The 12,893-nt window shown below is 41.1% G+C and overlaps 1 protein-coding gene across 3 annotated transcripts in view; it reads right to left on the bottom strand.

Annotated features, from left to right (window-relative positions):
- vps9d1 (VPS9 domain containing 1) overlaps positions 1 to 10,389 on the bottom strand; it is a 29,909-nt gene extending 19,520 nt beyond the window's left edge. For all 3 annotated transcript variants that reach the window (XM_020524038.2, XM_048605627.1, XM_048605628.1), the window contains exons 1-4: positions 10,256 to 10,389; positions 3,566 to 3,638; positions 3,321 to 3,413; positions 160 to 319 (exon numbers count right to left, since the gene is read on the bottom strand). In XM_020524038.2, coding sequence (XP_020379627.1) covers positions 160 to 319; positions 3,321 to 3,413; positions 3,566 to 3,638; positions 10,256 to 10,348 — 419 coding nt within the window. In that variant the 5' untranslated portion in view covers positions 10,349 to 10,389. The remainder of the gene's footprint in view (positions 1 to 159; positions 320 to 3,320; positions 3,414 to 3,565; positions 3,639 to 10,255) is intronic.
- Between the last annotated feature and the right edge of the window lie 2,504 nt (positions 10,390 to 12,893).

Below are 12,893 nucleotides of genomic sequence, written 5' to 3'. Positions count from 1 at the left end.
AAGCTGTGGAATCTAGAGTACCTGCATGTGGAGTACTTAACAGCAGTCTATGGAGTCAGCTCCCACAAGTGTCCCTCAGAGATTCGGGCTCTGAGCTGCTTCTGTCTGAGTGTCAAAAACCTCTCTTAAGAATGTGTGTTTCTACTTACTCACTCTAACCTTTTGGCTATCAGCATTTCTGCAGTCTGCATTTTTTTTAAGCCTTCAGGAGCTAAAAATGATGTAGTATTTCCTCCTCCATCAGAGGCAACTCTACGATGACTTGGTGTGTATGAAGGTTTGATGTCTTGGCTTGCTGCAGGCTTATTTTCCATTTTACCTACGAGACATACGGCAAACAGCAATGAAGAACTTCAATAGTTCACTGCAGGGGACATTTTTCTCTTGTATGCAAAATTAAAGAAAATCTTTTAACCAAATTGCCACTCACTGCTAATAAAAATGCATGAAATTATTTTACGTATGGTGTTAATTTACTTTCCATCACATAGAAAAATCATGTCAAAATTAATGCAACATCAACGAGCTTTTGAAGCATCAACACAACGGACAGTTTGTGTGCACTGCATGACCAGAGGAAAAGTTTCATTATGTCAATGCACTAAATGTGAAAAACAACAAATCATATTGCAGCATTTAAACTGAATTGGAGGTAGAACTCTGATGCTGCATTAGGCATTAAGAAGTTTGTATGTTTTTCTATGCAACATTGAAACAATTGAAACTGCAGTTCATCAATCCTAGAGAACACACGCGTGCTTTTCTCAGCTATAGGTGAGTCTGGATGAAAAAACTTGGTTTTTGCTGGTAAATAAACTATTGGTCCTTTAAATAGTGGGTATTTTACATGCTGACTTCAGTTCACCTCAATCAGATACAGAAACGGATTTAATTGCGGTGGGTATGTAAGCTTGCAGATAAATGAATGACAAAGTTCAGGACTTGAGCACAAAAATCAAGTATGACACTCCAGTGCATTACTGAGGGAGTGCACTATCACTGGAGGTGCCTTGGATAAGGTCTTAAACTAAGACCTCACCTACCCTCTCAGGTAGATATAAAAGATCCCATGCCACTATTCTGACGAAGAACAAGAGAAATTTTCTGGTGTCTTGGCCAATTTATCTATCAATCAAGCTCAAACATTTACGTAGTCATGATCATATTGCTGTTGGTGGGAGCTTGCTGAGTACAAATTGACTGCCATATTTCCATAAAATGACTACACTTTAAAAACGTTCTTGACTGTGAAGTGCTTTGAAATTTCTGGTAGTTGCGAAAAATGCTTTATAACTGTGGCTTTCTTCATATTCTAAATAACTGAATGTTTCAAAGAATTTTCTTTCAAGAGAAACTCAGATTCCACACTGTTAAAAATCATTGAAATGTATATGAGGACTGGACCTGATTTGCCTTGACTGCATGACAGATGGATTGTGCCCTTACATAAAGCAAACTCAATTCCACGGTATTCAGCTGACTGCTGTGAATGGCCTGTAGCACATGAGAACATTAACAGCAATCTATGGAATTGTCATTGACGTAACATCCTTCAGAGATTTTATCACAGACTAAAGGAAAACATCACAAAATATTTGAAACAAAAACAGAAAGCTCTGGAGAAACTCAGCAGATCTGGTAACATCAGTAGACAGAAAAAAAGTATTAATGTTTCAGTGAGCCTTTGAAACGTTAGCTTTGTTTCTCTCTCTCTGCAGATGCTGCCAGACCCGAGTTTCTCCAGCACTTTGTTTTTGTTTCAGATTTCCAGCATCTTCTTTGTTGTGAAACAAAACATAAAGTGTCCAGATCCATTATTCTACTTTCTGATTGTTTGTTATATTTAAAACATGTCTGTTCATATTCTCACTGTTAAATTTATCTATGTGTTTCACGTGAACATTTTGGGCTAGTATTTACCAGCTTTTGACAGAAAGGTTAATGTTGTGGGTATCCCTCATGTTCTCTGGTGCAAAGGCCATTTAGTGATCAAGTAGCAGGTTAGTCCATTTCAGGAATATATAAAGACAATGGACTTTGGTTCACAGGAAACTTGTTCTGCGAATGGAATCTTTTGCTGTGAACATGACTTAAAAGTATGAGGAGAAAAGCCCAGAATATCATAGAGTCGTATAGCAGGGAAATAAGCCATTCGGCCCAACTCATCCATGCTGACCAAGTTTTCTAAATTGAAGAAGTCCCATTTGCCCGCGCTTGGCCCATATCCCTCTAAATCATTCCTATCCACGTAGCCGTACAAATGTCTTTTAAATATCTTCCTTTTCAAGTTCTTTCTCTGCACTTGAACTATAACATCACCCAAATCTTTACTGAAATAAATGTTTAAAAAGATTTTGGAATATAGTCTTAAAATCAGTGCTTTATTGTTTGTTTTTAAAACCGATTTTTTTTTTACACTATTAAGTGAATACTTGCAATTTTTAATGGTGGTTCTGTGTCTGAAAAGCTTGTGGGGGCAGCAATAGCAAATTGGCACCTACTGTCTTTTTAATAATCTTAATCCCGGTTAAACAGAAGACAATATAAAGTTTGTTTCTTGGCACAATAACTTATTTGTAACTTGCACAATTCTAAATTAAGTTAGCAATATTGAAGGCTGGCAACTTCTTTTATGCTGCTCAGTCACAAGGACTACCTACTTCCCCCTCTATAACACTAATCCCTGCCTCAGCCCCTATCATTGAAACTCTCATCCACGCCTTTGCCACTTCCAGACTCAAGAATTCCAATGCTCCCACACATCTTCCATCTTCTGATCAATCTACTGACACACTATTTCATCCCACAGTAAGACCCGCTCACCTTTACTGTCACTGATTAATACTGGCCCCTAGGCCTCAATTACTCGAAATTATAAATTTTCTTCCCTGTCTTTAATGGTCTTACCACAAGCTATCTTTATGACTTGTTCCTGCCCTACAAACGTTTCCTACAAACTTTATTTTACTTGTAGGTTCCTTTTCACCCTATCATTGGATACCATCAGTGACTGTGGTTTGTGGCACTGAGGCTCCAACATTCTGCAAATCCTTTCCAAAAATATGCACTCTCTTCTGTGCCCCGAACTCCAGTAAGATCCTCCTTGAAATCCCTCTATTCTAGCAGGCATTTATTTGATCACCCTCTGGATCTCTGTCTTGACATTTATGTTTTTAGTACCTCAGAAGAGCTTTGGGATGTTTTTCTATGTTAAAGTCACTATGTTGATACAATTTGCAGTTTTAGGACACATGGCAATGAAGTTGTTTTGTTCCTTTAAGAGAAATAATTATCCATGAAATGTAAAATATAATACTCACCGAGTCTGGCAGCAGTGGTCTTAATTCTTTCCAAGCACTGATCAGCCAATTTCAGCATCTTTTGCATTTCAGGTGTTACCAGCTCCATCTCATCTGCAACAAATGATTAATTTTAAATACCTTCGCATTTGGTTTATTTGAATGTTTTGTATTTACAAAGATCAACACTTGATGCAGCCCCTAACAACATTAAAAAAAAATCGTAAAGAAAGTGTATAATTTGCAAATCTGACAAGCAACATTACCTTTCGATTGGGCATCTTCTAATAAAGCTTGTGAAATAAAGTTTATGCTCTTCAGGTATTCGCAATAAGCTTCCTGTTAATAACAAAAGAAAGTGAACCACGAAGCATTGATTTTAGAATACTCGTTTCAATACAATTCATGTAACTGGTGAAGACACTCAAAGAGAAGCTTTGCCAAATTAACTTGCACTAGTACTATGCTGACTTACATGAGGCAAATTAACAGGATCTAAATAAAACTCACAAATTGAATAGCCCAGTTGATTTGCATGATTGAGCATAGAATTCAGCAGGTTATCTCAGATACATTGGTTTAAAATGATCATTTATTTTGGTATGTATACCATAAGAAATAGGAACAGAATTAGACCATGCAGCCCATCAAGTCTGCTCCACTACTCAATTATGGCTGATATGTTGCTCAATCCCATTCTCCTGCCTTCTCCCATAAACCTTGATCCCCTAACCAATCAAGAAGCTATTTATCTCTGTCTCTAATACACACAATGACTTGGCCTCCACAGCCTTGTGTGGTGATGAGTTAAACAAATTCACCACCACCTGGCTGAGGAAATCCCTCCTCAGTCTCAGCTCTAAAGTCTTCACTCTGATGCTATGCATTCAGGTCCCAATATCTCCAACTCGTGGAAACATCTTCTCCATGTCCACTTTATCCAGGCCTCTCAGTATTCTTTAAGCTTTAATTGGATCCCCCCTCATCCTCCTAAACTCCATCGAATACAGACCCCGAATTCTCAGCCACTCCTCATACGACTAGCCCTTTAATGACATAGCCCTAACCTAAACTGACTAGGTGGATTAGTCATGGTAAATGAGGGGTCACATGCTCTTTGGAGAATCGGTGCAGAATCAATGGACCAATGGTCTCTACCTGCACTGTTGGGATTCCATGGTTACTAATTCTTCAGCCTCATTTTCCAATGATCCAATATCCACTCTTGCCTCTCTCGTAATTTTTAGATACCTAAAAAATCTTTTGCAATCTTCTTTTATATTACCTGCTAGCTTACTCGCATTATTTCATTTTCTCCCTGCTCATTGCTTTTTCAAGTGTCCTCTGCTGGTTTTTAAAGTCTTCTCAATCCTCTGGCTTCCCTCTAATCTTCACACATTGTATGCCTTTTCTTTTGCTTTTATACTGTCCTTGACTTCCTTTGTCGTCATCGTTGCCTCTTCCGCCCCTTAGCATGTTTCTTCTTCCTTGGGATGAATTTCTGCTGTTCCTCCCAAATTTCCCCCAAACTTTCCTGCTCTACTGTCTTTTCTGCTAAACTCCCCTTCCAATCAACTCTGGCTAGCTCTTCTCTCCTGTCTTTGTAGTTACTTTTACTCAATCATAATACCATTACATCTGATTCCAGCTTTTCCCCGCCCCCTCTCAAACTGCAGGGTGGATTCTCTCATATTGTGGTTCCTGACCCTTTCCATACTCTTCTGTCCTATTACTTACTCTGGAAACTTGAACCTCCACTGAGCCCGTCCCCCCACCACACTTAACCACTTCCATAATTTTCCATTCAACTAAACCCACCCCCTCATTATTTAGTTTAAAGCCTTATCCATAGCCCAAGTTATGCAATTTGCAAGGACTCTAGTCCCAGCATGATTCGGGTGGAGCCCGTCCCATCGAAACAGTTCCCTCCTTCCCTAGTACTGGTGCCAACGTCCCACGAATTCACGCCTATTTCTCCCACATTAATCTTTAAACTACACATTTATCTCTTTAGTCTTATTGATCCTGTGCCAATTTGCTCATGGATCAAGTAGTAATCCAGAGATTATTACCTTTTGGTTCTGCTTTTTAATTTAGCACCTAGCTGCTCATATTTTCTCAGCAGAACCTCATTCTTTCTACCTATATCATTGATACCCACATGGACCACAACAACTGGATTTTTCCACTCCCACTCCAAGTTCCTCCACAGCCCAGATGAGATAACCTGAACCCAGGCACCAGGTAGGCAACATAGCCTTTGGGATTCTTGATCTTGGCCACAGAGAACAGTGTCTACTCCCCTGACAATACTAACCCTGATTACAACTATATTTCTCTTTTATCCCCCAACTTGAATGGCTCCCTGTACCATGGCGCTATGGTCATTTTGTTCATCCTCTCTACAGCCCGCACTCACATCCACATAAGGAGAAAGAATCTCAAACCTATTAGACAAACTCTGGGGCTGAGGCTCCTTCAGCACTACCTCTCGAATCCCTCTACCTGCCTCACCTGTGGTCACACCCTCCTGTCCACTGACCAAATGAGGTCATTAATGTAAGGGGTGTGACTGCCTTCTGAACACAACATCTAGATAACTCTCGCCTTCCCCAATGTGTCGCAGCGTTTGAAGCTCAGACTCCAGTCATCAGCTCCGAGGCAGAGTTTTTCAAGCAGCCAACACTTGTTACAGATATGGTCATTACGAACCACAATGGGATCTGCCAGCTCCCACATCTTGCAGTTAGAACACACTGTCTGGCGCAGCATCTCCACATGCGACTAATTACATCAATGGAGCTGAGGTGGAGAGGCTCAAGAGCATCAAGTTCCTAGGAGTGATAATAACCAACAATCTGTCCTGCACCTCCCACATAGATGCGACGGTTAAGAAGCTCAACGATGCCACTTCTTCCTGAAACGGCTGAGGAAATTTTGGCATATCCAAAAGGACCCTCAACAACTTTTACAGAAGCACCACAGAAAGCATTCTATCCGGGTGTATAATGGCCTGATAGGGCAACTGCTCTGCCCAGGACTGTAGGAAACTACAAAAGTTGTGTGCTCAGCACAAAGCATCACGGAAGCCAACCTCCCATCCATGGATTCCATTTACATCTTCATTGCTGCAGAAAGGCTGCCAACATCATCAAAGACCCCTCCCAACCCGGGAATACTCTCTTCCAACCTCTTCCATCAGAAAAGATACAGAAGCTTGAACACATGCACCAACAGGTTCAAGAACAGCTTCTTCCCTGCTGTTATTAGACTGCTGAATCGACCTCTCTAACTTCAAATAATGTTGATCTTGCTAATGTTGATCTAGTTCTATGCATGTCTTGTGCAGCCGTAACCTTATGTGCCTCGCTTTTACTAACACCCTATGATCTCTATGTCCTTGTATGCCATGATCTGCCTGTACTGCTCGCAAAACAGAACTTTTCACTGTACTTAGGTTTGTTTAAGTAGAGTGAAAAGTTTTGTTTTGCGAGCAGTATATGTGACTACATTAAATCAAATCATCTAAACCAAATCATCTATTTTAATGACTTAGTTCTTAATTTGACTTTTCAAAATTTTCTTTTGGTCTGTAAATATTTCCCTGATTGACCTTTATTCTGAAAGTAACCCATAATAGATAATCATAGAATAATAGAATCCCTACAGTGTGGAAACATGCCATTTGGCCCATTGAGTTCACACTGACCCTCCGAACAGCATCATACCCAGACCCACTCCCTACCCTATCCCTGCATTTCCTACCCTAGACACTATGGGCAATTTAGTATGGACAATCCACCTAACCTGCACATCTTTGGACTGTGGGAGGAAACCAGAGCACCGAGAGGAAAACCATGCAGACAAGGGGAGAATGTGCAAACTCCACATTGACACTCAGTAACCCAAGGATGGATTCGTCCCTGGCACTGTGAGGCAGCAGTGCTAACCTCTGAGTCTCTGTGCCAATAATCAATTTGATAGCTATTACCAACCAATGAAATTATTGTTTAACTATGATGCCACTCTTCTGTGCTGGGCCCCTAATCCTGTTGTTCAATTTATACTGTTAACAAACCTTACAAGCTATGAACCAAGAAAAATGCAACCAAACAGCACCTCTACTCCTTTGCACCAAATTCACTGAATTATATTCTCACTCCGGTGTGTCTCAGCCTGGCTGGGATCTCTTCTTCCTGATCTCACTCTGAAATTACACTGAATAATAATTATGTCATGAATATGACATAATTTTCTGTTTGAGTACAAGCAGATCTTCGCCTTCATTTCTTTACATTTGTCACCGCCTTTCCCATTTAAATATTTGGTTTAACTTAAGTTGAAGTTAAATTTAAGTTCAAAGCTTTCTAGAATTTTTACACTGCTTGTAAGTATTCCTGGAAACAGCTGAAAGTCAGCTCAGTAACACATGGATTGCTGAAGAAGATCTTCTCTATTTCTGATCAACGGTGTCAAAAGATTCGTAATCAAGTTATCTCTTGCTATGAAATTGGTTCTTTTATCTCACCTTGGGCCACTAACTTTATCTGCATTATTTAATCATGGACTAACTCAACATAATAATTTTTCTTAATAAAAAATGTTGATAATTGCTCATCAGTTTTGGCAAAACTCAAACTGGTTGTATTTTGGCATTTAGAGACATATATATGAATTCATATTAAAACTCTTGCATCTGCACTGAATTTCATACCAACTTTTCCATTATACAGTTCTTAGAATCACAGAATCCCTACGGTGTGGAAGTAGGCCATTCGGTCCATTGAGTCCACACCAACCCACCAAAGAGCATCCCACCCAGACCTACACCACCCACCCCGCCATGATATGCCTGTAACCCTGTATGTCCCATGGCTAATCCATCTAGACTGCACATCCTGGACACTATGGGCAATTTTGCACAGCCAATCCACCTAACCTGCATATCTTTGGACTATGGGAGGAAACTGGAGTACCCGGAGGGAATCCACACAGACAAAGGGAGAATATGCAACCTCTACACAGTCAGCTGCCCAAATGAATCCAGGTCCCTGGCACAGAGAGGCAGCAGTGCTAACCATCAAACCACCGTACCGCCCCATATTTGGTCCACATTTGCAGTGAAAGTACCCGTGTTGGCTTGGCAGACTGCAAATCCAGCTGGACTTGCACCCCACTCCACCGTGAAGATCTCTGCACGCAATCGCCCTCATTAGAAGTGCATGCCACCAATGATGGTGCTCTACCTCACATGGTGCAAATCTGCTAAAAAAAAAGACCTAAAAATTCTGGCTCAAAAGTCAGATTTTCTGTGGAGAGAACAGCTATTTTAATGTTCCAAGTATAGTGTTTTGGAAACATTTACTTCAGTAATGTTCATGGAATGGGCAGCAAAATTATTGAAGCTTTCAAGAATAGTTTTATTCTTTACAGAGTGACACGTTGACATTGGCAGTTTCTGTTATAAGTAAGGACACAGGAAATTATAATGGAAATATAAAAAGAAGAGCTGCATGTAAAAGTGTACCACTGGATCTTAAGTACATCTGTATATTTCAGTCTAGCTACCTATGGTGTCTCATGATACAACTAATCATGATAAAGGAAAAATACTGTAGATGTAACCTCTCCACTCTGGAAATATACTGTTTGAAAACATTGCTAGTCCAGAATTTGTTTCAGCAGGTCCATGCAACTCCTGGCATTATTTTGCAGCTGCAAATTACAGTATTTTAAAGTTGTTCTTATGACTGTTACATAGTGTTTTATCAATGTATTGTGTGTCAGGTAAATATTTACATCTACACTGTTTTCAGATTCACACACTCCAGCTTAGGAATTCTACCATAATTTATAATCTAGCAGATAGCAAAATCCATAAATGACAGTCCCAAGCATTCTGGAGAGTTTACAGGGTTATAATGGACTCAAGCAGGAGCATCTGTGAAAACAGACATAGTTTGGCATTAAACAGTCAAAATAGTAGTTGCTCATTATGGTGGTGTCATCAGTGAACTTGTAGATGGCATTCATTCTGAATATGACAACACAGTTGTAGGTGTACAGGGAGTACAGTAGGGGGCTGAGGACGCATCCTTAGGGGGCTCCAATGTTGAGTGTTATGGTGGAGGTACAGTTACCTGATCTACAAGTCAAGTGATGTGCAAACAAAGTAAGAGTAACGGCAGAGAAGCGAGTTGTGAGGGTATGAAACGCACTGTCTGGAAATGTGACATTGGATGGGGGGCTTTTTCGGATAACAACAGTGAGCAGAGTTATGTGGAAAAGGCAGGAGACTGGCACAAGACATAACTGAGCTGTTGCTAGCACAATGGGCCGAATGACCTCCTTCTGTATTGTAATAATTCTGAGACACCTGACGATTCAAGCTGTGATCCTAAAGGTCACAGACCTGGAAGCTCACAGCTCCCCGTCAGCTGAACAAGAAGATTTGAACTCAGCCAACAGATTAGGGGGATGAACAAAGCTTCAGTGGGTTTGCCTTCTGTTTACAATCCAATAGAGATACTCCCCTGGGTGGGAGAGGAACTGTCACAGGAGTAAAGGCAATATGTCCAACATTAAACTCTTTTCCTTAAAGAAAACTAAATACCAGTTATACATTCATCGCCATATAAATAAGGGAAAGTTGTCAGTTTTGGTGCAGTTAGGCTGACAATTTAAATATGAATGGTTAATAACTGTGCTCCAATGTCACGGAATCCTTTCAATCTAATATTAAAAAGTATGGAGAAACATTAAAGCTTTGACCTTCTCCCGGGGTTGCTACTGCAGTCAGTGCCCCCACACACCCGCCCTGGTCCCGGCCTGCACAGGAACTCTAGCCCGAGGATCCACTCCGACCGAGGCTGTGTCTAGGCCTCACCTCCCCTCCCGGAAAAAGCTCCAGCTGACCTTTCCCCCGCCTTTTGTCTTCCTCCCCCCACCCCTCTTACCTTCTGCCTGCTCTCCGTGTCTAACTGGATCGCGGCTCTCGCCAACTTCATGGCGTTTTGCAGCGCGTTCGCCCCCGACTCTGTCAACGCCATGTCACCGCCGGCCGGAACCTTTGGTCGGGGGTGTTGGGAAATACCCGGAGGACATCGTGTGACGGGACGGGTGGGAGCCCGGACACATAAACCCGCGGCACGCTGCGGGGCACACCACTGCGGGGCACAGTCTGTGTGGACCAGTCAGCTCTGCCCTCTGGTGACAGATACAGGAGCTGCATCAGATCGCCAGAGGCCAATGCCAGCAGAGAGCTTTCAAACCTCTGGTTCTCAGCTGTCCAAAGTGTCTAGGCCTGAAACGTCAGCCTTCCTGCTCCTCTGATGCTGCTTGGCCTGCTGTGTTCATCCAGCTCTACACCTTGTTATCTCTTATCTATGTACAGTGCGGTGTTTGGATGCAGAACTGCTGGAGATATGTGGCACATCTTACTGGCAATCCTTTTGTACCACTGAGCAGCTTTCACTTATCTGATTGTTAAACTAACCCTCATAAGATCATAAAAAATAGGAACCAGGAGGCCATTTATGAAGAAGGGTCCCGACCCGAAACATCAACTTTCCTGCTCTGATGCTGCCTGGCCTGCTGCGTTCCTCCAGCTCCACACTGTGTTATCTCAGACTCCAGCATCAGCAGCTCTTACTATCCCACAGGAGCAGGCTGCTTGGTCCCTCAAGCCTGTTCTGCCATTCAATAGAATCGTGGCTGATCCAACATTCCTCGCGTCTATCTTCCTGCCATTTCTTCAGAACACTTGATTCCCCTACTCATCAATAATCTATCTGTCTCAAACAAAAGCAAATTATTGCCAACGCTGGAAATTTGATACACAGAAAACTTTGGAGAAAATCAGCAGGTCAGTCAGTCTGGCAGCATCTGCGAAGAAGAGAAATCAGAGTTAATGTTTCAGAACAGAACTGTTCTGAGGAAGGGCCACTGGACCTGAAACATTAACTCTGATTTCCCTTCTTCGCAGATGCTGCCAGACCGGCTGAGCTTTTCCAGCAACTTTTGTTTCTGTTCCTGATTTACAGCATCCGCAGTTCTTTTGGTTTTTTCGCAGGTCAGTCAGGTTTGTGGAGAAAGAAACAGAGTTAACGTTTCGAGTCTGGTATGACTCCTCTTCAGGGAATATTTCCAGCGATGACCGGTTTTATTTCAAAGTTCCAGCATCTGCAGTATTTTGCTTGTATTTTGAACTAATCATATTTGACCATTCAACGCAAAATAATCACCTGAAACAAAAAAAAACGATTACAGGGAAAGGCAGGGAACTGGGACCAACTTAATTCTCTTCCAGAGAGTGACAGGATCATGATGGGTTGGGTGATGTCTTAATGTTCTGTATCCATTCTATGATTAACATTCCAAACAATATTTTTTCCCATTGCTGCTTCCCCCTCTTTTTGAGCCCTAAACACAAAGACACCTTACCTTCCAGTTTCTATTTCTGATCAAAGTTCAAACTGAAAGATGAAGTTGCTTGATTGCTATCAATTGATTTTTTTTTCTGTTTTAGCGTTTTAGACTTGATTGAGATGTCCAGCATTTTTGACTTTTTCTTCTCATTATGGATGATCTTTGTTTTTGTCACAGCCAGAGTAAGCTAATAAATTTAGGGCCAAAGTTAGTCCATGCTATCATAAGCAATTTGCTTATAGCTCAATACTTTGGTATTCTGTTTAATTCTTGGAAGGCCTGAATGAACAATTTGTTCTAATGCTATTGATGAGCAGGAAACTACACCTTGTTTATTTTCGTGCTGTGAAGTTTTAATATTTAGTGTTTAACATTTCTTATTCCCATTCAGCAGACTGCTCAGACTTATCATGGTCAGCATCCCAATATGGAAAACAGAATTTAAATTTCTGTCAACATGGATGTCAAGGCACTTTAAATTCTTGACTGAGTTGCTCATGTCGTAAAATTGAAATGCAAGGCCCCTGCACAGCAAATACACATGAATCTTTAAAGAAATCCTTATCATCTTACAGTCTTTGTTCTTGTAATTTCTTTTCCCCAGTAATAATGTGAAATTAATGAATGCTCTCCACATTTTAGATTTTGATAATTCTATTAATTTGGGGATTTGAAGTAACATCTTAGGATTTTGCCTTGGCTACATTTTCAAACAACTTGCATTTCTGCTAGTGAGTTGGTTAGTAGGGCAGCTGCCTTACAAATATCTGGTCTTTCTGGTTTAAATTGTGTTAGTGGTGCCAAAGTATCTGGGTTAAAGCAATTATGAAACAAAAGCAGAAACTGTTGGCAAAACTCAGCAGGCCTGGCAGCATCTGGTGGAAGAAAACTCTTCATCAGAACCAGACTCGAAATGTTAATGTTAAAAGGAAAAAAGGCCATCATGGGAATTGTGTACAGGTCTCCTAGCAGTAGTCAGGATGAGAGGAAGAAAATAATCAGGAGATAGAAAAGCCATTTAAGAAAGGCACCGATATTATAATCATGGGGTCTTCAATATGCCGGTGAACTGGGAAAATCAGGTTGGTAGCAGATCTCAAGGAAAGGAATTCATAAAATGTCTATGAGGTGGTTTTTGGAGCAGCTTGTGGTAGAGCCAAATAGAGA

Source organism: Rhincodon typus, chromosome 15, assembly GCF_021869965.1.
Source record: "Rhincodon typus isolate 14 chromosome 15, sRhiTyp1.1, whole genome shotgun sequence".
Lineage (NCBI taxonomy): Eukaryota > Metazoa > Chordata > Chondrichthyes > Orectolobiformes > Rhincodontidae > Rhincodon > Rhincodon typus.
The sequence above is the reverse complement of the archived record's forward strand: the minus strand, read 5'-3'. Positions and strand labels throughout refer to the sequence as shown.